The sequence below is a fragment of the Sylvia atricapilla genome, chromosome 4 (genome assembly GCF_009819655.1).
Source record: "Sylvia atricapilla isolate bSylAtr1 chromosome 4, bSylAtr1.pri, whole genome shotgun sequence".
Taxonomy (NCBI): domain Eukaryota; kingdom Metazoa; phylum Chordata; class Aves; order Passeriformes; family Sylviidae; genus Sylvia; species Sylvia atricapilla.
The window spans coordinates 2,960,776-2,986,601 of record NC_089143.1 but is presented as its reverse complement, the minus strand read 5'-3'; the positions used below and the strand labels follow the sequence as shown (position 1 = coordinate 2,986,601).

The 25,826-nt window shown below is 35.4% G+C and overlaps 1 protein-coding gene across 1 annotated transcript; it reads right to left on the bottom strand.

The window, feature by feature from the left end:
- Positions 1-1,072: 1,072 nt before the first annotated feature.
- Positions 1,073-24,899, bottom strand: FGL1 (fibrinogen like 1). Its single transcript, XM_066316927.1, has 9 exons — positions 24,294-24,899; positions 20,515-20,743; positions 15,747-15,820; positions 10,187-10,367; positions 7,644-7,803; positions 6,835-6,932; positions 5,836-5,924; positions 5,081-5,268; positions 1,073-1,443 (listed from the first exon to the last, which is right to left on the bottom strand). The coding sequence occupies exons 3-9, from the start codon at positions 15,810-15,812 to the stop codon at positions 1,284-1,286; spliced, it is 942 nt and encodes a 313-aa protein (XP_066173024.1). The 5' UTR covers positions 15,813-15,820; positions 20,515-20,743; positions 24,294-24,899; the 3' UTR covers positions 1,073-1,283.
- Positions 24,900-25,826: the final 927 nt, after the last annotated feature.

Here is a 25,826-nt window from a genome sequence, read left to right as displayed (position 1 = left end):
AGAATGTCAGTGGATTAAAGTCCTTTTAAACAAAAAGAAAGAAAAGAGAAAGAGAAAGAGAAAGAGAAAGAGAAAGAGAAAGAGAAAGAGAAAGAGAAAGAGAAAGAGAAAGAGAAAGAGAAAGAGAAAGAAAAAGAGAAAGAGAAAGAAAAAGAAAAAAGAGAAAGAGAAAGAGAAAGAAAAAGAAAAAGAAAAAGAAAAAGAAAAAGAAAAGAAAAAGAAAAGAAAAAGAAAAGAAAAAGAAAAAGAAAAAGAAAAAGAAAAAGAAAAAGAAAAAGAAAAAGAAAAGAAAAAGAAAAAGAAAAAGAAAAAGAAAGAGAAAAAGAAAAAGAGAGAAAAAGAGAAAAAGAGCAAGGCATTACAGTGGCCAAGAAGGAGAAAAGCACAATTACTGACCATTTAAAAACGTTAAATTGAAATATTTTGACCAGCTCTAGAAATGCTTCAGCAAACAACAGACAATCTGCTTCTCTCTGCTGGATTCAGTAGTTTGTCCCCTGGTAGCACCCCTTCTCTGTGCTCAGTTCCCTGCCTCATTCCCCAAACCTTTCCTGTATGCTGTGTTCACAAAACATGTAGCCACTGCATCACAGGGATTTACAGGAAACTCATTTTTAAAGTCTTGAACCTTTCTAAAGCAGGTATGTTCCATCCATTGAGTAAACATTATGCTTCTGTTTGAGTAGGGTTTTTTTAATTGGGTAAGTACAATTAATTTTTGTTTTTGAGGCAGCACAGTAACAATACTTTTTTTTTTTTTTAAGGGTGGAAGGGTTTGGAGTTACTGTAAAGCAAAAAATTTTCCATCTTAATGAAGATGTCCTTATTCCTTGGTGAACACTAGCCTTAAAAAAACCAAACCAATACAAAACAAAACAAACCACAACAGGAAAAAAACCCCAAAATACAAAATCAAACAAAGAAAAAAAACCAAAAAAAAAACAAACCCCAAAAAAACCAAACCAAACCAAACCAAAACAAAACAAAAGAAAACAACCAAAAACAAAACAAAAAAAGAACCAAAAAAACCTCCCCAAACCAAACCAACAAACAAAAAAAACAAACCAAAAAACAAAAAACCCTGGACCCATTAGCATTAATATTTGTATCTACAGGTTCATAGGCTAGCTTGTCTTTTTTGACGTGCATCTCATAAAACTACTGGTTGCAGAGGAATTATTCCAAATTTATCCACGCGTAGACTGAGAAGTAAAAATCTGCCCATTTTAATTCGGAATGAATTTCCTAAAAGACCAATGGGGCGAATCGTGTTAAGGGACTATTTAAACAATATTCCGTTCAAAGTCTGCAGGTCTGACCTTCATGACCACGGATTTTAGGGAATACCACCAGCCGTGCCAGGTGTACCAAACAATCCCGTTGTCTGTCTTGGCGGTGTAGGGACCTCTGTAGTACACCCCGTTCAGGTTGGCAGAGTGACACCTGGTGGGAAAGTCAAGGGGAACACCAATAAAGCTTCCTGCTGAAAAGTTTCAAGCGGTTTTTTTTTTATTATTATTATTTTTTTTTTCTCTGCGAGTCAAAAAATTTTTACCACGTTGATGCCAGCCTAGTTTGACAGCTGCATAAATTTGAATTCGTGGATTCTGTGCACATAAACAACAGTGGTTTCATTCGGGAAGAACTGCAAATGTTCTTGGCTTTTTTTTTTTTAACCAAAAGTGCTGCTTGTTCTTTCCATGTTTTCTGACATGACTAGCTCTTGGAGTTTTTCCTGCTCGTTTGTTTCAGTGGAAAATTCTTCCAGAGTTGTTCAGCATGGATGACAACAGGGAAAACATACTGTGAGAAACAAATACTGCTGTGTTTTTCTGTTGTTCCAGAGAAACTCCTCTTAAGTTTTCCAGTTTCCACAAGGTATTTTGTATGACAAAACCTGAATACCACCATCAGTTTGTCTATCCACTTGTGGACTTCTGTTTACAAAGAGATGAGTTCTGGCAGCTAATTACACACGTCTACCAATTCACTGAATCACCAGAGCTGGCATTTTATTTGACTATACAAAGTTGAGGGTTTTTTTTAACAGACTGAGGCAGAAGTGCAGTTACAGTTTATTAAATACAGTGATTGAAACAAACAAAAAGCCCCTAACGAAACCAAAAAGGTTTAAAAAGGAAACAGCACGACCTTGGTACTTGCCTGGTGTCTAAAAGAAACAAGTTTAGATCTTTTTGTGACCATATGGAGAGCAAACTGGCTGTTGCTTTTGCAGCACATTGTGATGAATCAGCTTGGTTTACCTGCCAATTCAGTGTTTCTTTATAAATATTGTTAATATTTAGCTGTTTAACACCATGATGGATTCCAAAAGCAGACTTCAGAAAATATGCAAACAGAAAAACATTCCAAATAAACCTTATGAGTTTTGTTACTGGCAAATCTTAGTCTTTTTGGCTTTGCTTGCAATTCATTAACAAAGTTTTTGAGAACTGAGATCAAAATTATGAGAAAAACTCCATAGGAAAATGATCATTTATGTATCCTTACTTACAGCTTACAACTTCTAAAGTCAGTTTTGATAATGTGTTAATTGAAAGCTTATAAATTGTGGACATCAAAAGTGAGCTTGTTTTTGAGAATGATAAACTTGCATCAGAGCTGACATAATCTTTCTAATCATGCAAATTCTGCAATGAGCAGGCACCTTGCCTACTTTGAATCAAAACACAGATTTCATTAAAAGAATCATAAGGAGGCACAGTGTCATTTTGCCAACAGCAATATGAGCCAGTAAAAACTCTTAATTGGTCCTGGGAAGCATGAATAATGAAAATTACAATATTGAGTATCCAACTAGATGCTGTCTGAAGTAAGTGTAATGCTAAATTAACAAGTGGCATGTGATTATTGATATGATATTGTGAAAAAACATTCATTATTCACGAGTCAATAAATACCTTGAAGTTAACCTCTGTTCCTCCTATCTTTCCAATAGGCTAATATAAAGTTAAAGTTTATATAAAAATATAAAGTTAAAAACTACACTGCAATAGTTTCAAAAGTACAGCCTAGTGTCTGTGGATATTTTATCTGGATTATCTGAGTTAGTGATGTCTGGCCCCAAGCTGTTGCCTAACAGATCCCTGTGACCATCCATACAACTGAAAATGGGAGAGAAAAAGCTGATGTCCAGCTGGAATTGCTCACTCTCACTGTTTATGAGGCTCCAGAGCTCTGCAATGCCCTGGGTGCTGGAGAGCTTATGACCTGCAGGTAGTACCAGAGTGAAGCCAGCTCTGTGGATTTGTGTTCAAGATAAAAATCTCTGCCAGAGCTTTGCTTACAAAAGGGACCATTTTTCTGCAGAAGCCCAGGACAACAAATGCTGAGCTGGAGCAAGTCTGGTGGCTTTAAACTAGCTCCCAGCTACTTCCCTGTGGCCTCACTTGTGTCACATCTCTTGGTTTTCATATTATTTGGGTTTTTCTGTATTTCATTAGCCCTGACAGCATAGAGCTGGCTATAAACAATTCCTTCATAGCTGGGAGCTTTTATGCAAACCAGCCAAGAGCACTAATTCCTTCTATATTTGCTAATCTGGGCATGACAAATATGTGTTTCTGAGTGCTTTTCTTTCTCTGCCAGTACTGTTCTTTCCAGTGGGCCTTAATGATACTGACATTTTCTACTATTTGGCAGTTTTCAGTTTTATGTGTTAGGTTTAACATTAAAAAGTCAGTAACAAAGCAGCGAAATAACACTATTAGTAACTAATTTTTATTATCGTTTTTATTATCTGTCACTTTAAGAGCATGAGCTACCCAACCATAATAAGAAGCAGCCTCGTAGGAGTCAGCTATCTTTAGAACTTATGTAGCACCAATTATAAGGTATAAATAACTGTCAAGTTCTGCTGTGCAGCTACTTTTGCAAAGTGGTCATTCTTTCATTCAGATCAATCCAATATTAAAAAAGGCAAAAAAAAATATTTCAGTGGTGTAAAAGTGATTAGCAATTCAGTCTTAATGAAATCCATGGCACGACACCAGTTTTATGGGATTTGAGGTCCAGATACTTCTTTAAATCTACAAAGGTTCTGATTTCATGGGAAAAGAAGCTCTAACATAGTTGCCTTTCCCTTTTTTATCTTAGCTTTCCTGAGAAATACAAAAAAACTTTGTCTACATGTGACTTTTTCCAAGTCTCAAAAATTCTGCTGATTGGCTATCTGTGCAAATGTATTAAAATGTATTAAAATAAGCAGTCAATTGTGAAACACTGAGTTAACAGCTACATCATTTCAGCTAAGGTGATCACAGGCTACTTATGAAAACAGAATTTGGCAAATGAGGAGTTAAAAAGAGAAACAAAGGATGACACAACAGAAACAATGGAGTTGATCCAGCCTGGCACCTCTTGCCAAGTGAACTGAGATCACAGTGAGAGTAGTATGCCTCCCTGAGCTGTATTTTAAACCTATTACACAGCTTGGTTGCAGAGTTTCTCTTCATGGCTATATTTATCTAATTAATTACAGGAAAGAATTACATAGCTGATCTGTACAGGCTAAGGCTACCAGTTTGATCCTTTCTTTTTGATTTGGTATATTGACTATAAGTAGAATTTTAAAATTCTCTTATCAAATCCTATTTTTTTTTTTTTAAATCAGTCAGTCCAGACATGAACACTGACAGAAACTGAGTGGACACATTACCATCTCCATTTGGAGAGAATAACAAGAGTGAGGTTCTGTGAAGTGAGGTGAAAACAATGAGTCTTGATAACCTGGCACTAGTTTAGCTTGTCAGATATTTGCAGTGCTGCCACGTCGGGTCCAGTGCAACACAAGAGAAATGCAGGAGTGAAGTCCAGCAGGGATATCTCTGCAAACTCTACATGACCTACTTGTGTAAAAACTACTTACCTCAGAGGGGCAGAATTATCTCCTCCTCACTGCCTGATAACAAAGACAACCTGTGGCAAATGCCATTATCACAGCACAAGGGCACATTGCAAATAAATGAACAATCCCAATCTATCTCCTACCACATGTTATTATTTTATGAATGCACATGGAGCAGAACAGTATGACAGTACCCATATATAATCGAAATACCTGTTAAACCACCAGCCAGACTTCTCCTCTTCAGCACAGTTCCCTTCATAGTTGTCATTATCCCTGTCCCTAGTACTGAATTTCATCCCTCGATGATCAGCCCACCATTTTACTTCAGGATGAAAGCCACCAGTGAGGGAATCACCAGCTGTACCAGAATATTCACCACAACTCATCTCATAAGAACGCTAAAAGAAAATGTGAAGAAGAAAAAAAAAGAAAAAGAAATTCCAATATGTCTTTAGCCCTCAGCATGTCAGAGAGGGAAACCACAAAGATGAATTTCATCTGTTCCATTTGCTGCCTTTTTTATGCTAAGAAATGTCATGTTACTTAAACATGATGTACATAATATTGAAAGGCTGTAGAGATGCTTAACAAGGACAAAATTTGTTATTACCTTCATGTATAAATGATGTGATAAAACCAACATTAGGATTAGTTTGCAGTATACATTAGCAAATCAGAACACCTTGTACCATTATTGCTGATAACAGCAACAAAAATAGAAAAACTGCTTTTATCCATGTGTGCTAAACCAAATGATTCATATCTCTTACAGGAAGTGTGAAATTAATCTATCAGAGTAAACCAGTTTTATTAGGTATTTGAAAATTATAACCATGTGTAAGAAAGAAAATATGGTATTAAGCTTCTACACAAACTTTATGAAAACTAGGGAACCTGTATGTTTATTGTCTGTCTACAGAAGACACATTTTCATTAAAACCTTCAATCATTTAATATTTTCATACCTCTTCTCCTGCAACTCTGAATCTTGCATACTGTGCAAAACGCCGTTCTCCTTCAAAATCAGTTAGATCAATTCTTAAAGTATAATTCCCTTAAAAAAAAAAAAAAGATTATTTTAGTTAAACTAGCCTACTAGTTTTCAGAACCGGGCATTATAGTAGAAGATGAAAAGAAAATGGTTTTATCATGAATCTCTATCACCTCAGCATATTTTATGGGGTTTATCTTCTTTCTTTATGCATACTAAAGCATATATTGCTATTCTTTGCCTTTTTTCACCTGATTCAGCTTAGAAAATTATAGAAGTATTCCAATACAAATCTTCAAATGTAGGAAAAAATTGTAAAAAAAGATGGCCTTACAGGTTTTACACTTTTAGAATGACATTTGAACTGATAGCATAATGAAAATTGATCAATAAATGTTCACCTATGAAGATCAGATTTTTATAATCTGAAAATAAAAGAGGCATATAATAAAATAAAAGAGGTGTAGTAGGATCACATCCTGGTGGCACTGATTTCTATATGATTTACCTGGCTAAGCCAGTGGATAAGTTTTGTATCTGCAGCATTCTACAACAAAGCAGAAGTTAGCTCAGGTTGAGTGATTATTAAAAAGATGGAAATAACTTTCTGCTACTGGCCTAATCAACAGGACTGGAGTAGAATTACTTCCAGAATTCCATACTACTTCCATGTAATAGCCCACACAGCTAAAAAGCTGTCTCTGGCCTGTTAGTCATGTTGGTGGAAAATTAATAGAGACAATTCATTTAAGGTAGACTCCTGTCTCCTGTTCCCTGTTTCACACAGTATGCCAGTGGCCTAAGGACAGTTTTGAGCCTTTTGTTAGAAAATATATATTCAAATGTGGGTTTTTTTCTGAAATTTAAGAGAAAGTCCGTGCAGACTAACAGCAGAACTCAGGATTTATGGTAAAAAAAGGGGAAAGAGCAAAGAAACAGGAAAATAAGATTATTGTGACAATACGAGTCTTACCTTGATTAGTCAAATAATGGAGATTTTTGTTTCCAAGCCAAAATTCACCGTTTTTCAAAACAAAATTTCCAAAGCCTTCTTCATAGTCAGCCCAGACTCTGAAAAGAGTATAAATTACTAATTTCTCAAAAAAACAAGGGTTTTTTTTGATGTTTTATAATACAATTTTAGATCACAGAATAACTCAAAGTGGAAGGAATCCCAGGCAGTGTCAGTCTCAAGCCAGAATCAGCCACGAGGTTGTTCAGGGCTTGTCCATTCAGATCTTGAAAACTTCCAAGAATGGAGACTGCACATTCTTTTGGGGCAACTTGCTGACTCTTTTCATGGTGAAAAAGTTTCTCCTTATATCCAGTCTGAACCTCTTTTGTTTCAGCTTAGGTACTTTGTTTCTTACCCTCCCACCAGATATATTTGTGAAGAACATTTTTGCTCAAAGAGCTCTCAGATTGCTTATATATATATATATATATATTTTTTAGATTTTTACTAATTGCAGAAGACAATCTAGTCCTTTCCTCACCATTAGGAGTCCTTGCTCCAATAGTTGTTAAATGCATTTGACATTGGGGTGTCCTCGTGTCAAATGCACAAGTTGTCAGAAGATTAGAACAGATGTCTCACAGAAGACAGCCAGAACCAGAAGTGGTATCTCATCTGGAGGCTGTCCCACAGAATGACCATTCCTTCCATTTATCTGGGATAAAAACACACTCACATACTTCTAAAGTTCAGATTTAACTTTGCTCCCTCTGGTTTCATGTTTCTTCAGTTTGTTTCCAGTTTTAATTACCAAGTCTAGTACCTACCTGTCAAAATCCTGGCTGCCATCAGAACGTCTCTGGAACACAGTCCAGCCACCTCCTTCAGACATGTCACAGAACGCAAGGAACTCTCTGGGACTCTGGATTGGCTTTATTTTATAAAATCCATTTTGCTTATGGCCTTCATTGTAGATTTCTGCACAATCTGTTCACACAGTGTTAATTGGACACAGCATTTTTAATCCTGTACTTACTGGCAAAATCAGAAATCAAGTCAATAACAATAATCAAGTCAGGTTATGTAGAAGTCACATATGAACCACACTAATAAAATGAAATGTCTCTGCAAACACGTTTCTTTGACTTTTGGGTATTTTTTTGTACTTGTGTTGCTTTAAAACTTTGCTGGTTGTAATTATTTTAATATATCTTTGAAATTATATCTTCCCATCTTGAAATATTATAATTTTTGTTTCTACTTGACTAGCATAATAATTCCTCTGTCTTAAGTGGTGTCACTTTTAATTTATCCTCCACATTAGAATCTTGCTACAACCATAAAATTACCTGTAAGGCACACAGTAACCTTTAAAAACAAACATGTAGTTCTATATCCAGAAAATTTGCAGAAGTGCCAAAAACAAAAGTATGGAATCTCCAGTGTTTAAAATGGAAACAGTTGCAAGGTCTGATTCTCCTGTCCCTTTATCAAAGAGATGCAAAAATATACAGAAGATTACACCCAAAAAGTGCAATGTATATGTAAAATGATACCACTTGGACTTGGGACCATTCCCAGTCTGCTCTGCATTGCTGTTGATGAATATCATTTACAACAATAACAAAATTGAGAGCTCATGGAAATATTATAGCAATGTCATTGAATAATTGTACAATTTTTTTCCTCTAGGAATTAAGAAATGAAGAGAGTTTGTTGTTAATATGTAATCTACCATCAGGCAGTCATAGAGAAAAGACATATAATTTTCAGCATTTCTGTTTTTCCTGGCTAAGGTAGAGCTGATTGACTTTAAGGAATTCTCTGAGTTGGCTGAGCTTCCAGGCCTCGTTGGAACTTTGTGAACTATTATATTTCTTTGCAGTGAAAGTGTCAGTGAAGATTAGACATAGAAAATAAACACTTTATACTGAAAACAAATAGTTATGCCAGAATTTGGATAAATTCTAATAGAAAATATGATATTTAAATAACAGCTAAGTTGTCTTTATAGAGAATGTGTGATTGGCTTAGAGTAAATAGCTTTTTTTGTCCATTGATTTCTTAGCAGCTTAGCAAAACACAAGTATATCTTAATTTTTAGCAGGTCTATATAGTATGGAATTTCCTCCTCACTATCTAACTCAGATTATCCAGCTCTGTTGATATTAAAATGCTACAGCAGTTTGAGAAAATAATGCAGTATGAACAGGAGAAGGCATTTTCCAAGCTGTAAAGAAGGTGAAAAAATAATGGGGAAAAAATAACAAGTTAGATCCATTTTTTAGAATAACATTGTAAAAGAATAAGTTGAGGTATATGCTAAGAGAGGACAAATACCTATTAGAGAAATGTGGCTTTAATAATCTTTTCCAGTAACAAATGAGTCAGCCCTAATAGAAAAATAAAGTGATCCAGGATGCTGAGTACATAAATATACAGCTAAAATTTCAAGTCAGATTTACAACTGCTTTTAATTTCATTTTAATGGTCTTTTATTATGTTTGATGCCTTGGGATCAAGTATTATATATATTGGTATTTCTTCCAGCAGCCTAAGCACCACAAGCATATTCAAACAAAGCTATTAAAAATAATAATAAAGATTTTCTACCACTGGACAGCTAGAAACAAACACCATCTAGAAGTCAGACTCCTAAATTTTATTTTCAATCCAATTTCCATCCAATTATTGTTTTGGATGGTGTTTTGTTATATCTAGAGTTTGGGCCTTGCTGCGGCTTCTACAAGCCTTGCACTGTAGAAAGAGTGGATCACTACCAGAATGCTGGTGAAATTAGAAAAAACAACTTTAAACCAGTATTTTAAAAGCTGTGATGTCATGAGCTGAATCCAATTCAGTGAAAATGCAAGTGAGATGCAGCTGTCATTATGTCAGGGTTATGTGTGTAAATATGGATGTCCCAGGGACTTTGCAGATTGGAACAAAGTCAGTTGCTTGTAACCCATTTGTATGAATGTGAACTAACCCTGTTAGCTCTTTTTGAGATTGTTAGAACTTCTGACATTAGTCAAAGAATGGTGTTTAGAAACCTGTAACCCCTGATTAACATTTTGTAAATGTCTATTATTGGCTTCTATTGCTGATATTTAGGCTTGATTTATTGTCCACTGATTGTTTTTTAATTATGCACTATTAATAAATCGGTAAACTTCTTAAATCCTGATTTCTACCATCTGACATGAACAATTTTCCCCTGCACAGCAGGTCCAGTAAAAGCTGAGCACTTGTTTTAAACAAACATTCTACGATGGGTTTTTAAAACAATAACTCAATAGGCCCAGTTGTGCTAAAGATTCTGGGTACCATTGCAATGAATGGAAGTGAAAAGAATAGCTTCATTTCTAACCTGAATACTGTCTTTTTCCTCCCAAGTCAATGACACTGTTTTCATCTTCTCTGTCACTGTACTGAGTCTCTTTCTTCTCTAGGAGCTGTATAATTTTTAACTGCTGCCGTTTCACACGATGTTCCAGGAGCCTCACCTGGCCCTGAAGTTGAATCTGCTCTTGAACACATTTCTGTAAATCCTAGAGAAGAAGGCATATCTCATTGTAAAATCAACAATTTTTTTTTTTGTGATATTTAACATGTGACACAAAGAGCCAACCAACCAAACCATAAATAAAATTAAACTTGACTAAAACATTCTGGTGACAATTTCCCACAGACACCACGTTGACTTCCATCTCTGTTGCTACGCTGTTTAAAATTATTCCATCTGTAACTGCATGTAATATATAAAACATACACATTATGAACACTTTGCAAAGAGACCTCTTTAGTGCTACCAGCTCTAACTGCAAACAGCAGGGACTTTGGGGAAAAAACCCTATAAAACAGCCCCTATCATAAAGAGGCCCTATCTCTATCACCTTCCCTGCACAGAGATTTTCTATCCAGTGAAGCTCTGAAGGTTCTAAAGAGTTTTAAAGAAATGAAACCCACATGGATATGTTTTCAACTTCATAGTGCATTTTTTGAATGCTTTTAAATTACACCCTTCTTATGATAAGAATCCTAACATTGCCAACATAAATATTTTTAAGTTTTAAGCTCATTTTTGGCATGCTAAAATAGTCCCTAAGAAGCCGCGAATACACATGCAAAAAAAAAGTTAAAACAAAAGTTAAAGTCAGTGTTGCACTGTGACTTTTGTACTCAATTTTGCCATGGAGAGAGGGTGAGAAATGTGGCAATTGTGATACAGTGTTACCTAGCACTCACTTGACCCTCAAGAGCTGGAATAGCTGTTCCAAATTTTAACAAGCTGAATGCATGCTGAACAATAAAGAAGTGGTTTTAGATTAAAGACTGTGGTAAAATAGCCAAAGTGAACAGAACCTGATCTGGAGAACTTAAATTAGAACAGTCTGTATGATTTAAAATATATATTAAATAAATTTGATTTCAGTGTGAGGGAGAAAACCCTTTGGAAAAACGATGCAGGTTTTGCATCAGTAACACTGAAATTTTATATAAGCAGAGTTTAGTAGCTTATAAAAGAGCACAACAGGCAAAATCAAAGGGTGACTTTCTGGAAATCTGACACTTAAGATCAAATTTGCAGTAGTTCTTAATTGGTGCTACCTTATTCATAGGGAACATTATTTACACGTAGACCTGCAATATTTGCCATCCATATGGAAGACTTGATATCTCAGAATATCACACCAAACTACAGAAATGCCTGCAACAGCATACTGCTGTGCATAATGAGGTGCACCTCAGTGCTCTCTGCACACTTTCATTTGCACCAAGCTCAGGCTTCACCCACTGTCCATGAACACTTCCAAGGAATTGTTCCATTTGTCTGCAGTGTTTAGTTACATTCAAAAATTCCATCATAAGACTGTGCAGAACAATCCTGAATTCTGCCTCGAGTATTGCTGAAGTGTATCAGAGACTTGCTTTAATTCATACTTCACTGCAATCTTAAACACACAGTGAAATAAAAGAATGGGAATACAAAAATATATATACACACACATGTGGCATAACTAGGCAGCTGGTCAGTTGGAGAGGGAAAGGATCAGCAGCCTGTGCTGGCCGAGGAGCTGCTGGTGATAGTATATATGGGGTTAAAATTAAAATGATTTCTGCAGCTGCAAAGCTGGGAATAGAACCTCAGCTTCACTGCAACCAGGATGTTGCTTTCATGCTGTTGTTTTAACCAAATCAAGTATAACTTTGCCTGGGTAATTAGGGGAGAGGGAGGATTGGGATGATTTGTACTTAGGGCTATGTATCTTAGAAATAAAGCTGTTCTCTACCAGGTTGGGTGAAACTGTACCTAATCATCATATGATAGGTGATATAATTGTAATGATTGTTGGTAGCTGAACGTGGTTATTACCTTAAACCAGAATTGTGAGAATCACATGGGAAGATATTTACCAAAATTCATGCTTGGGTGGATACAATAGAACAATGGAGGTTAATGATTAACACTGAGTTGTATAACAAAAGGGTAAAAGACTGTTCACCTTCTGAGCCCTGGTTGGAGTTGGATTTGGGTCTGCACCCTGACTCCCAGAGCTCTCAATAAAGCACCTCATATAATCATTCTGTGATTCTGTGTTTCCTATGCTAACACTGGGGCACCACGGCTGTGCTCAGCCACGAGGGGACACTGCACCACATTCCCCAAACACCTTGTTGGGGGGCAGAGAAGGCAACGGCCCAATAATATCCTGAGAGCACTGTATTCTTTAAGAACTTTCTCTTCAAAGTCTTTTTTCAGTTGGTGATAGCTATACGAGATGCCCAGCATATCATCCTTTCCTTCTAGCAGGAAACAAGGGAAAAAAGTAGTTAAAATATATGGACAAAGAGAGACAAAGTGCTACAGTGGCTTAGAGGGATGTTATTTGACTGTATGCACTGGTTGATGTGGGATGTGTTGCATATCACAAAGAAAAGATGCACTATTGATGGTGCAGCCTTTCCAGGGTGGTTATCTTAATTAACTGCTTCATACAAACCCTTCACAAAGGCTGAATTTTCTGTTCAGTGGGAATGAATTCAGTAGGAAATTCAGAAGAGGCTTCCTTGACAGGCGTCTGCAAATTGTCATTCTAGTCCTGCGTGAATACAGAAAATTTCACAGGACTGCAGAGCTTTAGAGAGAGAGAGAAAGAGATGCAGAGGTGGATTGAGAGAGTGAATAAATTTAAAAAGTATTGAAAAAATATTCCCAGCCTCATGCTGATGAGCTAACATTAACTATAAAAGAAAAGCTGTCCAAAAAATCCCGTGTTCCCAGTCAGACCAAATATTTATTCTAATCATACTGAGCTAAGACAGATAAAGAAGCCACTATGCCACAGTTACCAGTTTTACTGAGAAGATCAGCCTCTATCAATCCTAACTCAGTCCTCACAACTTGGAGAACATGGCAAAATGCAATAGGAGAGAGCTGGGAATGGTGGCCCCCATTGCCAGGCCCTTGCAATTTCACAGACAAGACTTCATCTGAGCCACAAAGAGCCACAAAGAGCTGCCTTCAATTCTGGAAAGAGCAAGGTACAGAGCATTTGAGGAGAGGCAGCTACAGGCTGTTTTTCTTTACATGTGTTTCTTTCAGGGGAAAGAAATGCCTCTATCAGTTCACCTTTCATACTGCTAAAAGCCATTCTTCTGCTGTGATTAAATTATTCAGTGCAAGTATAGAACTTCTGAAAAAAATATTATCTTACCTTAGAAAAAGTTGGTATCTGAATTTGGTATGACACTACTTCATATACCACAATAAAAAGTCCTTTCCTTTGAACCAAATTAAAAAAAAAAAGTCTGCAACACGCTGTGCCTCTAAATATTACGCTTAAACTTGCATTTAAATCCATCTTTTGTTATTGTTTACTTCAAAATCATGAATTAATTAATAAAAAATTAAAAACTAACTATGAGCTGATTCTCATCTGCATTACAGCTAATACACTCATGATGGGGTGAACAGTGATATATCTACATTACACACAGCAATTTGGGGATTTAAAAGGTTTTAAGCTCATAATGCTTAGGAAGTGACAGAAAGTTAGAAGTGACAATCAAGACATGATTAGCCACACTGAATAATTAAAGCATAAGAAAAAAAAAAAACAACAAAAAAACAAACCTGAGCAGAAATAAAGCTTTAAAGTAACCTACATATCAAAAGTACTGGAATGTGATACTTTCTCCTCTCTCCCTGATTTCAGCATTCTCATTGATGTCTCTCTCTGTCAACTCCAGACAAATCCATTAAACTTTGCTGCTGAACAGCAAAACCACAGTTCTCCTATTTGGAATTCCATGTCTATGTTTTTCCATGGGACAATCACAAGGTAACTGTAACTTAATTGGATCAATGTGGCTTTTAGATCTTCAGTTTACCACACTGTTCTTTCAGTGTGCTGCTACACGTTTTTTCACAGGATAATCCTTCAAAAACCATTGGAGTTAACCCAGTGTGCAGCTGGAGTAACAAATTAGCAAAATGTAAATTAGGGTTCTAAGTCAGGAGCTGTAACATATTGCTATTCCATTTGTTAGCTAAGGAGCAAATTTAAACCATTACAATGTTGAAATACTCAACAAAATGTCGTTTTTAATGCGTCTGTCTCCAGTGGACAGTGAAACTGAAACCAGACTGAACACAACCTGTTGTGTGTGTTTCAGTGAAGCAACTCTTTGCATTAAACATTGAGAAGTAATTATCTAACAACTGCTGACAGCTCTGCTCTTGGGCACACAGTCCCACATTGAACCAGCTGCTGCAATTAATGTGCATTCACGTTCATTATTGTGTGAATTGTTCAGCAGCCAGTGACCTTCCATTAAAATTATTGCTACGAATTAGACTTAGAACACTTCATGGAAACTATTGGAATACAAGGGTTTTACCTGTGATGCTATTTCCTATGTGTTTTAAAATATAAATTAGCTCCAAAATATCTCTGTATTGAGATTAGTGTTTTAATGAGATTAAAAGATGAAAATTTTGAGATGAAGTTCTGAATATTTCCAGTTTTTACTCAGAAGCACAGCTAAAGTCCCCAATATTCTAAATTAAAAATAATAATTAAAAAATAAGCAAATGCATTTAACTGTGATGCCTCTTTTTCTCAGTAGGCCTCTGCAGAAACTAGTAACATTTTTCTCCACTGAGCAGAAGAGATTACAGAGTCAGGTGCTTCCCATTCTGCCTCTACAAAGGTATTTACCTGAATGGAAGTTTTCCACAAGGTAACGTAAGCCACTAACAACAGCTGTAAATTCAGCAGCCACTTCCACCTAGGCAATTATGAACCAAGAATTCAATCCCTTTAGGTCTCTGCTGTTTAGGATCTGAATCTAAAATAGTAAGAGAAGCCACAACATGCAGTGTAGGGTTGGTGAGGCTAGAGGTATTTTAAATTGTGTAATAAGTGTGATTATATTAGGGGGTTTTCTTGGACAAACACAATTTAGAGGAGAGGGTTTTGGAAGCTTGAAGTGAAGGAGCTTTGATCATTGTTTCTGAGTGTGAACTATAATGTAGTTACATGGAAAGGAGTAAAAGTATGAAGTTCTGGATGTTGTTTGAGAAAATGCACCATATGGAAATGCACCATTTAGAAAAGATATATTGTCTCCTCTTTCATATCAGATCCAGTCACAAACTGACTGGATTTCTTTCTTTGGTGCCATTGCCTAGTGGTTTATCTTCCATTGTAAATGTATGCATTTGTTTCCTCTTTCCTTATTGGAAACTTGTCCCTACCGAGCACCATTTGAAGATATTTCATTATTCTTTCATTTTTTAATGACTTCTAATCTTTTCTATCAAAGGTTCTGCCATCATGTGTAGAGATTGTGAGCACTATGGAGGATAAGGTATGCAGTATTTAGAAGAAACTCTATAGAAAAACTGAATTATTAGAACTTACAGAGCTGCCAATGACATCCATCAAGCCAACTGCAAGGACAAAATTGATCACTATCAAAATCTTCATTTTGGAAGCTGTGAAGTAGAGGAACAAAGGAAACACTAGTTAACTTCAACATAAAAACTAAAATTTACACTTGTCATCTTAAATCTTACTCAGAATAGTCTATTTAACCTATAGTTCTTTTCTTGCAATTTGTAAATATAATGTACACACAGGATGCATTACAAATGACAAAATACAACCCCAAAAGCCAGTAAAAGGAGAATTTATTCTTTTAGGCTACTTTGTATTAAAGCTCTCCATGTATTTTAGGGCAGCTATTCAAGATTCAAACTCACACATTTTATTTTCAAGACAAAAGCAAAAACATTTTAAACAAGCTGAAAAATAGGGAAATATTTCTTGTTGATCCTTTAAATTTGTGAGAAACCTCTCTGTCATAGATAAGTAATAAAATCTGAACAGGGCTAGCTGTCCTTGATCTAAAGATTTGTGCAGATTTTGTGCACCAGGAGAAGATCAAGATAATTTTACTGTCATAGAGTAATTTGGGGAAAAAATACCAAATAGCTATCAGCTTTTATTCTAATGGTAACAAGGATGACATCTTTAAACTGACAGCTATGGATACTTTGTATTATATGATCTGTAGCATTTTAAACCCCATTTTTGCATATGAAAATTATTTTATAGGCCAAACCAATCACCAATGTATCTCACTGCCTTGCAAATTATAGCTGATAGAACTTCAAAATTGTTTTGTAAGACAGAGGTGTGCTTTTCACAGAGGAGAAACCAAGGCCTCCAATCAGTAAAATACTGACATAGATGATACATAAACTATTCTGAATTAATTACTTAAATTTCTGCAAGCTATCAACTGAGGAATCTTTTGTTTTCTTTTGGAACTGCAAATATTTTCACTTAGCGTATGTTAACACCTAATTAAATGGGGAATATATGTCTACTCTCCTTTTCCCACTACAGAGGGTTTTTAAAAACTATTATTTTTTATTTTTATTCATTTTATTAAGGAAAAGATCTCCAAGATCATCAGGTTGAACCATTAACTTCATATTGACAGGTCCACCACTAAAGCATGTCCCTCAGCACCACATATAAATTTTTGAATGCTTCCAGGGATGGTGACACATTAAAGCATTTGTTGTTAGACAAAATATAAGACTTATAATAGAGATTAATGATTCAATACCCAACATGTGTTTATTGAAACACCAACTTTATGAAAATTTCCACTCGTGTCTCTACTGGAGTTAATATAAAACCTGAGTGGAACTTTGGCAGACTCTGCTTTTTACAGTAGAAAGATGAGCAAGGTGCTTATGAGAAGTATATTTTTAAGTTTGTGCAAAATTGGAACAAGTCCAACTGTATTTTCATCAATTTCTGAAAACTTCATGCAAGACCAGAAATTACAGCCCAGATAAATCTCAGATTTCAACACTAACCTATAAAATATTCTGATGCTTTTTAAAATTACAGTTATTTAAGTAACACAGATTTGGTATTTGTTTGGGTTTTTTACTTCTGAGGTTTGCTGGTTTGAAAGCATCATATCTGAAAACATGAAGTTTTGAGGCCTAAGTGCATCTTTATAAAGCTCATCCCACTTCTTGCACAGGACAGACACAAAGTGTTGAGGGCACTCTGCACCCACTGACCCATGTTACAGCAGCTCAGAAGTGTTCTTTAGCATTTTGGACATATATCTAGCATTCAGCTGCAAAGCACTATAACAAGCTGTTGTCTATCTCTGAAGATTCCAAAGGAATCCATTAAAATTACCTATAAAGTGTTTACTGAGTGAAAGTGTGAACTGAAAATCTTAGGCTGCATTATTTCTAATGCCATGAACTTTCTCAATTTAAAATTGTAAGTTGTTCTTCATGCTAACTGAATAAATGTTATACCATTCCGATTGGAAATTTTACTAGAATTTAAAACAAGTCCTGATTTTGTTTGAAGAGGTAAATCCTACAAACTACAGGCTTAAAAAATGGGGGAAGGTGGTGTGTGTATGTGAGGAATCTGCAAGAATTGCCTGGCAATGAAATGGTTATTTAAATATCAGAAGTTTCTGCCATGATAAAACACGGTAGATAAAACGTGATAAAACCACTTCCACCTGACAACATTGGTAATTATAGATATCACAGTCACTTCTGGTTTGAAAGCAGCTGTTGGGATGACACTGTCTGTGACAGTAGTGACCAAAGAGTGCATTAGCTATCTGGGCAGGCTGCAAATGTCTCTGCCAACTGCTGCCCTGACTTGCTGCATACTGTAAATGTGCTTTCTAAGGGCGAAGAGACTCTGTTTTCTCCACTGGAAACTCTACTTCATCCCTGTTATTTTAATTATGAAACCACAGAATCCTCTCTCACGTTAATCTCAGTATTTGAACTGTTCTATAATGATTTCACTGACTGCGGATGCCTGTCTATGACAATCAATCTTAAAAATACCTCAATTTTAAATTGATTGCACTTCACAACTACAGTATTCTCACTGTTTAAAAAAGATTATCAAGTAAATCTTGCATACTGTTCAGAGAAATTTATATTAGCAAAAAACCCAAAAATAGAAGACCATGAGGCACAGTCAAGGCAGGTAAGTCCCTTACACCATGCACGAGCTGCTATGAGCAAGATGCACAAAAAGAATGAATAGCTGAGGAGTGTAGAGTGTGTGCAGTTGGTTTAGTTTGTCATCTCTAGGTAAAGTCACCTTTCTATTTAAGGATGCCTCTTTCTATAGGATGTTGCTCTTTTGGGAAACTTCATTAGGGCTGCACTTGGGAGATGACTTATGTCAGCTTTAGTGCTGAACTAAAACATGCTCAAAAACATACAATAAAATATAATAGTCTCATAAATGTCTCAATTTGATGATTTAAATAAATTGGTGAAGATATTTTAATCTTGGAGTTTCTTTTTTAAGAAAGCAAGCTGGACAGTAAACTCAAGATGGAATACAGATCCTGCAGTCATTCACAATATAAGCTCACTAGGAATGTAAGAGAAGAGGCTTATAAAGAGGGACAGCCTGGGAGCTCCATTTACAGATCTACCAGTCAGAAACTGGGAAGACTGAAAAAAAGGGTAAAAAAAACCCACAGAGGGACCTCCAGTAGGGTAGGGAAAACCAAAATATTTGTGCTGATGTCCTCAGAAAAAAAGGGAGAGTGGTCAACCTTACAGTGACAAGAATAGTGGTGAATAGGGTCAAGCCCCAATGCTCAGACCACTTTTACACACTATCTAAATCTTCAGGTTCAGACATGGAATTAATGGGGGTAACTTTTTACTTAGTTACACACATTTCCATAAAAAGTTTCAGTAGAGGTTGTATTAGTAACAGTTCTCTGAAGGTGTACACCCATGGTCTTCAGTAATACCTAAATTTCTGTTCAAGGGAAGTTTAACATCTTGCTCCTTTGAAAGTCAGTTCCATAAACTAATTCTTCAGTCCTTTAAATATTTATCATTGTTATGTAGCTATTTGCTGATAATACCCAGTTGAATAAAATCCTTCACTTAAAAAAACCTGCAAAAAATTACAAATTTTATTCCATCTCAGAGGAACCCAAAAAGTTAATAAATGTTGAGAGACTTACAAGACTTTTTTTTTATATCATCCGTGTTAATTTAACAAAAAACAAAAAAACTCCAAACAAACAAACAAAAACCCCACAAAAAAGACCCACACCACAAATTTGTACAGAGGATATCCTTTTCCAGGAAAACCTTAACATCAGACAGTAGAGATGTGGATTAATTATCACACTTCATGCTAAAGTGAGAAAAGGTTAATGTTATTTTTTCAAGTTGAAACACAAGCCCTTAATAGCTGGCTGGGAAAAAAAATCACCTTCTGTTTTAAAGAAATGAAGTTTAGGTGCAATTCTTTTGAAACCTTGACATTTTATCCCAGTGGTTACTCATTTACTATTCCAAGATTACACCTGGAATATACATTGTACAGTTGGGTAGAATGTTTTTCCAAAGCTATGGAATCAAATTCTTGAAAGACATATTTTTTCTTCTCTGTGCTTAGGCTTTCTTTAAAGGACACACACAGAGTCAATCCTATATTCAAATCTCTTCTGAATATGATGGTTTTTTCAAGTCTTTAAATAACAAGTTAATAAATCGATTTGATGACATTAAAGAAGTTCTGTGCTATGAAAAGTTTGAACCATTAGAATGTTTTTCTGTTTTTTTGAATTTAAGAGACATCTACTTTGATGGAATACAGATGCCTGTTTTTGTTGGCACAGTGTCAATAAGACTTGCATTGCTAATAAACACAATAATAGTAAGAGAAAATCTGCCACAAGGATAAAAAAATGACTGAAAAGTTTTTTTGCTTGCTTGCTTAAAATTCAAATTATTAAACTCATGCACAGATTTTGCTTTAAATCTGGTAGTATTACAAACGTTGCCCTGTTTTCCTCATCTGAAAAATAATTCATGTTTTAATTTGCTTTCAGGTTCTAAAAGCAGCTTTGTTCATATAACCTATAGTAACACAAATTTAGAAACTGCAGATTCCAATACTGCGTTTATTAACTATCTAGAATTGCAGGAAAATAGCTAAATCCTGGTAAAACATTAATGCATCATTATCAACACATTATCAGCACCAGTTATATGGCCTTCAAAAACAAATTACTTTTAAACCATAACTATAGAAATTAGCCAAACATCTCCCTTCTTCCCTCATAGGTACCTTAAACGTTTACCTTTAACTTCTGGACAGAACTCAAAGCTGTTAAATCTTCTTAAGCTGATGCAAATAATTCCAGAGCCCTTCCCAAGCTGTGACTGTTTTTGCTATTAAATTCTGCAGAGTTGAGGCTTACATCTGCTGTGAGTCACCAGGCTGGAATGCTGCTGAGAAGTTGCAGTTATCAAGACTAAATTGCAACATAAGAAGGAGATGACGGTGATTCTGTGCCTAACACAACGCTCCTGAAAGAAAAAATAAACCAAAAATAACAAAGGATCATCTCTTCCCTTTCACTGTTGTGGTTCAGGAAATTGCTTTCTGTATCATACTTGGCTTTGTACTCCAGTCCTTTCCATAGTCACAGCCTAAATCTCTTAGGCTTCAGTGGTACAGAGAGGAAGAAGGTTCAAAAAGACTGGGAAGAGACCTGAAAACTTAAGTTCTGAAAAGAAATGGGTGACTTAAAAGCATTTCTCTGCTTCTGTCACTGCCCAGCAAAATTTAAGAGATTTTCTTAAATCCAGACCCAATGGATTTAAGAAAAAAGCCAATAATCACTCAGACTAGAGGTACATGTCAGAGGTGTAACAAAAAAAAAAATGAAATATGTTAAATCAAACCTACCCCAAAGTAACAAATGTAGTACAGATAAAGCTGAAGGGAACGAGGAAAAAGTACCAAAAAAATCTTGTCTGATGTGTTTTTTAGCACAGCATCTCAGTGACTTCATCAGACAAAATAATTTTCTAGACAAGCTGTTTTAGAGCCAGATGAATACATGAAAGCATGTTTCAAAATACAATGTTTTCAGTGTTTGCCCTTCTTCTATGCTGGCTCTTCCCAAAGAGTTCAGTAAATGAGTATGCTTAAAGGAATGTGTTGAAGAAAAGAAGTCTTAAAGAAACACTGAACAATAGCAATAAAAGGAGCTTTACATTCCACAATATAAATACAAAATCACAGAATACCCTGGGCTGGAAGGGACACTAAAGGTTACCTGGTTTCAAACCATTTTAATTTGTAAAATACACTTAAAAAAAGGAAGATCTAATAGCATCTGGTAAATGGGCACATTGTAAATTATGGTAACTACTTACCTGGATTTCCTTGCAAAACCAACGTGCCAATTCTTAAGTCAGTCTATTAAAAATACACACTTCTGGAAAGAAGGCTGCATTTAAAAACATTAACTTGCAGAGGTTTTTAGTCATAACACTGAGTATGGCTTATCTTTTATTTCAACTTTGTTCTGTTTGAGAAACAAAATGTTGGTATGGGAGTACCCACATCATGACTCTTTTGTGTAAAAAAACCCCAAAGTTGTATTTACTGAGATATCATGATTTTGATAGACCTGGTCAGGATGGGGTTTGGAGTTGTTTTGTTTGTTCGTTTACTTGCTTGTACCTCTCAGAAAAATAAAAGCCTAGCATCTAAGTTATGAAACCAAACCCATTTCAAAGTATTTTCAATTTTTGTACTTCTACCTGTATTTCAGCTTCTGCTTCTTTCATTGTATTGATTATTAGCAATATTTTACCTTTTCAATGTCAGGTGAGTCAGAGCACTACAAGCCACTACTTTGCTTACTTTTGGACAAATAAGGAGCTTCACAATATTTTAAATTTAATCATTTTTAGCATGCTGTCTTCAAAATGCTCGTCACAATCCCAATGAAAGCAGTGGTAGAAATAAGTTGCACCAAAAATACAGCAATCCATCTATAAACTGAAGAAGATTTTGCCATATTTATATAATTCACCAAATATATTGCACATATTACTGCAACCTGTGCATGTGTTCTCTAAAGTATGTGATCTCCAAAAGTTACATAATCACACGATCAATTTGAAATGTTACACCAATAAATGTAATTCCCTAATGAGACCAAGAGATAAGCAGAAAGGAACTTCTTATGTATTGTGAAGAAACAGAATAAAGGCACCTTATTTTTTGATGTATGGATAAAATATACCAAAAAAATCCCAATTTTTAAATAATTTACCTCGTTTCTGTGCAGTGTTCTAATAAATAGGTGCACAATTTAGTAATTTAATTATCTGTCATTTCAGATATACAGTACAGAATATTAACAACATATCATTATCATGGATAATAAGTCTAGTAAATTCAACGTATTTAGACATTATTTTATCACACACCAAATATGAGGAAGATCCCCAATTCTTATTAAAAATACAAAATAAGCCATCCCTCCCATCTTTTTCACTAAGCAGTAACAAGAAAGTGTAACTAGCATAGATGGAACACACCACAGAGTTGAAGACCTAACAAACTTCTAGGTCTGTACACATCTTTAGAGAATATAGAAAAACAGTGGACTCAGAGAAGGCCCAGAGTAATTCTAAAAAAAAATTTAAAAAATCATAGTAAATCTCTTTGCTGGTGTTCGTCTTCTATTCATCACCCTGAAAATAAGAATTAAGAATTAAGAAATAAGAATTAAACTGTGTTGTGAGGAAATGTGTCTGGCAAAGTGACCTGCTCAAGATCTTAGTGTGAGTGCCAAGAAAAGAACATGGCCCATAATCTTCTGCCTTATTTAGAAAAACAGCTTACATCTCCTGCCTTCTTTGCACAGGAACCTTCCTGCTGGCCTCAGTTCTCCTTCTGCCCTCCTCAATGACACTTCTCCTATATTCTACTTCTTAAAAAGTATGAAATGTCTTTGGATAGATGCACCAAGTGATCCCTCTTCTTTGGTATGGATCAGTTTCGTGCTGCTGTCCATCTAATCAACAGTAAAATTGGAACTACATAGCACCAAATCTCTACCACCAGAAAAAGAAAGGAAGAAGGAAAGTAATTTAATTAGGAACGTGACAGAATGATTTCTGTTAAGAAGTTATTTAAAAGCTCTCAAAATTACTCTAATTTAAATCTTGCATATATATGAGTATGTGTGTATATAGTCATTGGGCCATCATACTTGGTTATTTCTTTTTATACTTACAAAACCAGGATCACAAAAGCAACTCTCTATTTCAAAAGCATTATTGCCAGAGGATAAAATGCAGAACATTATAAAATTCATCAGCTCTGTATAGCTGCAGTGGAACTCCTTGTAAAAACTTTTGTCATTAGAAGACAGCACAATTGATAATGAACAAAAGGCCACATAATTATTTGGAATTTTTTCTTTTTTCTGGATTGGATGTTCACTAGCAAACTGCTTAGTGGCTGTAAAATGACCCACAACTTCAGCAGATTTCTTCCCATTTAAAGAAATATAAACACATATGAAAAAAATATCAGATGGTGTGGCTTTGAAGAATTCACTGTAGCATTTATATGCTAAGTGTTTTAATGCTGGTAAGTCTTTAACATAAGAGAAGCCATACAGTGTAGAGAAAGCACTTAGTTATGAATATTCAGGAGTGACTGATATCAGATACATTGCAGACTGCCACCTACAAAGCCAAAAAAAAAAAAAAGTAAGAATCTACAACCTTTTCCCCTTAAAATTTTAATTTGCCAATGAGAATTCTTGGTTCTGATCATTTATTTCTCTGTGTGTGGTGGGGTTGCTTATTTGTTTCATCTTCTTGTTCTTTGAATCAATTCAGGGGAAATAAAAAATTATGTGGTATTTTTAAGCTGCATCAAAATTTTCTCTTTTTCCTGCTCACTTTTTAATTTTCTTATTTGTTCAATGTAGCACATGTTTATGTTGTGAGCCCAGAAATCTAAATAATGTGGAAGTGGCTAGAAAATATCCTCCTATAAAACAACCACCCAAGATATTGTGAATTAAAGGTTGTTCCTACTCACTTTTCTGAAGAATCTGCAGATACACCTGGTTAAGTCAAATCAGTCATTTCAGAACAACTGGAGTATTTTTGTTTCTTCTTGGATTATCTTTGTTGGCCAAGGAATAAACTGAAGATGCTAATGGCTATAAATAGAAAAAAAAAAAAAAAAGAAAAAATATTAGACTATGTAATTAAGAGTACAACGCATCAAATATAATGTTGAATTAAAAAATATGGATGTAATTTCAGATTAAACCCCATATTTGTATGTTGCTTGTGAAATTTTATTTAACTTCTAAAGAGTGAAATAATAGTCATAACCTTGCCGACTTCTGTGCTATATAGACTTCTTTTAAAACAGTTTTAAAAATAGGTTTTTAATTCTTAATTTTTAACCCCTATCTTCCAATTATCCCTCTTTCCTTTATTGCTTCTCATGACTGTTTTGCTTGAGTGGATCATCAAAAATAGTTTCCTTTTTGTGCTAGTTTCTTCACCAGCATTAAATTGGTGAATCTTGACCAGCCTAAAGCTTGGCTCTGTGGTCTTAAATCCCTGTTCCTCTCCCCTTACACCTGCTTAACTTGTTATCAGACCTCACAGGGACAAGTGTCAACTTCCTAAATAAATCAACCTGAAACTGTTTGTTAATGCCTTAAAAGATCTTTCCAATCTAAAGTTATGCAAAGAAAGAAAGAATACCTTTAGCATAGTAGCTTGGGAGTCAGGGTGTAATCATATTATGGTAGACTGGTAGTTTTTGGCAAGTTTAAATTCTGCAGCAAAAACCTCTTTGTCATAAAACGAGGGGAAAAATGGACAACTAATTCTTGAATAAGTTCAATTACTTATCACATTTGTTTCAAAACCCCTCTCCCCAGATGCTTCCCACATCTCCTCTGTCTCAGTAACACATTAATCTTTCACTTCTTCTTGTCCCTAATCCTTACAAGCCTCTATTTTGTTTGCTTTCTTTCACCTTGGAACGATAAAGTCAAATTAACAAGACACAGCCATCAGTTGTGTAAGGAAAATAGAATTACATCTCTGCCATGGCTTTCAACCCTAATTAAATTGGGCTATCTCAAAGATCATCCATTCTGTTTGTGTGAGGATGCACTCATGAGCATGTTGTAAGCTGAGGGAAGATCTTTGTAGGGGGGTTTAGTTGCTGTCTGTCTAGAAGCTCATTAGCATTGATATAGGACTTCCCCCAATATTTCTTTTTATTTAATTAACAGGACATTCTTTAAGCCACATGAGTTTTGCCTCATAATCACTCCCGAATCTCGAGATGTTATTTTACAACAGTAGTGGAGAACCACCTACTGGAAATAATGCTTCTTGCAGGGCAATCCATGATTCTTTTGTGCCTGTTTGTTACATCTTCTTGAATTCTCCATCCCAAGTGAAAAATGGCCCTGAGGAGCCATTCCTAAAATAAACAAAAAGAAGAAAAACTCCCAAGTGAACAGGTTTGCAGACAATTCCAAATAGGTGTAGAAAATAAGAAGAGAAAAATCGTCCTTTGAATGTCAAGCAGGAACCAGAG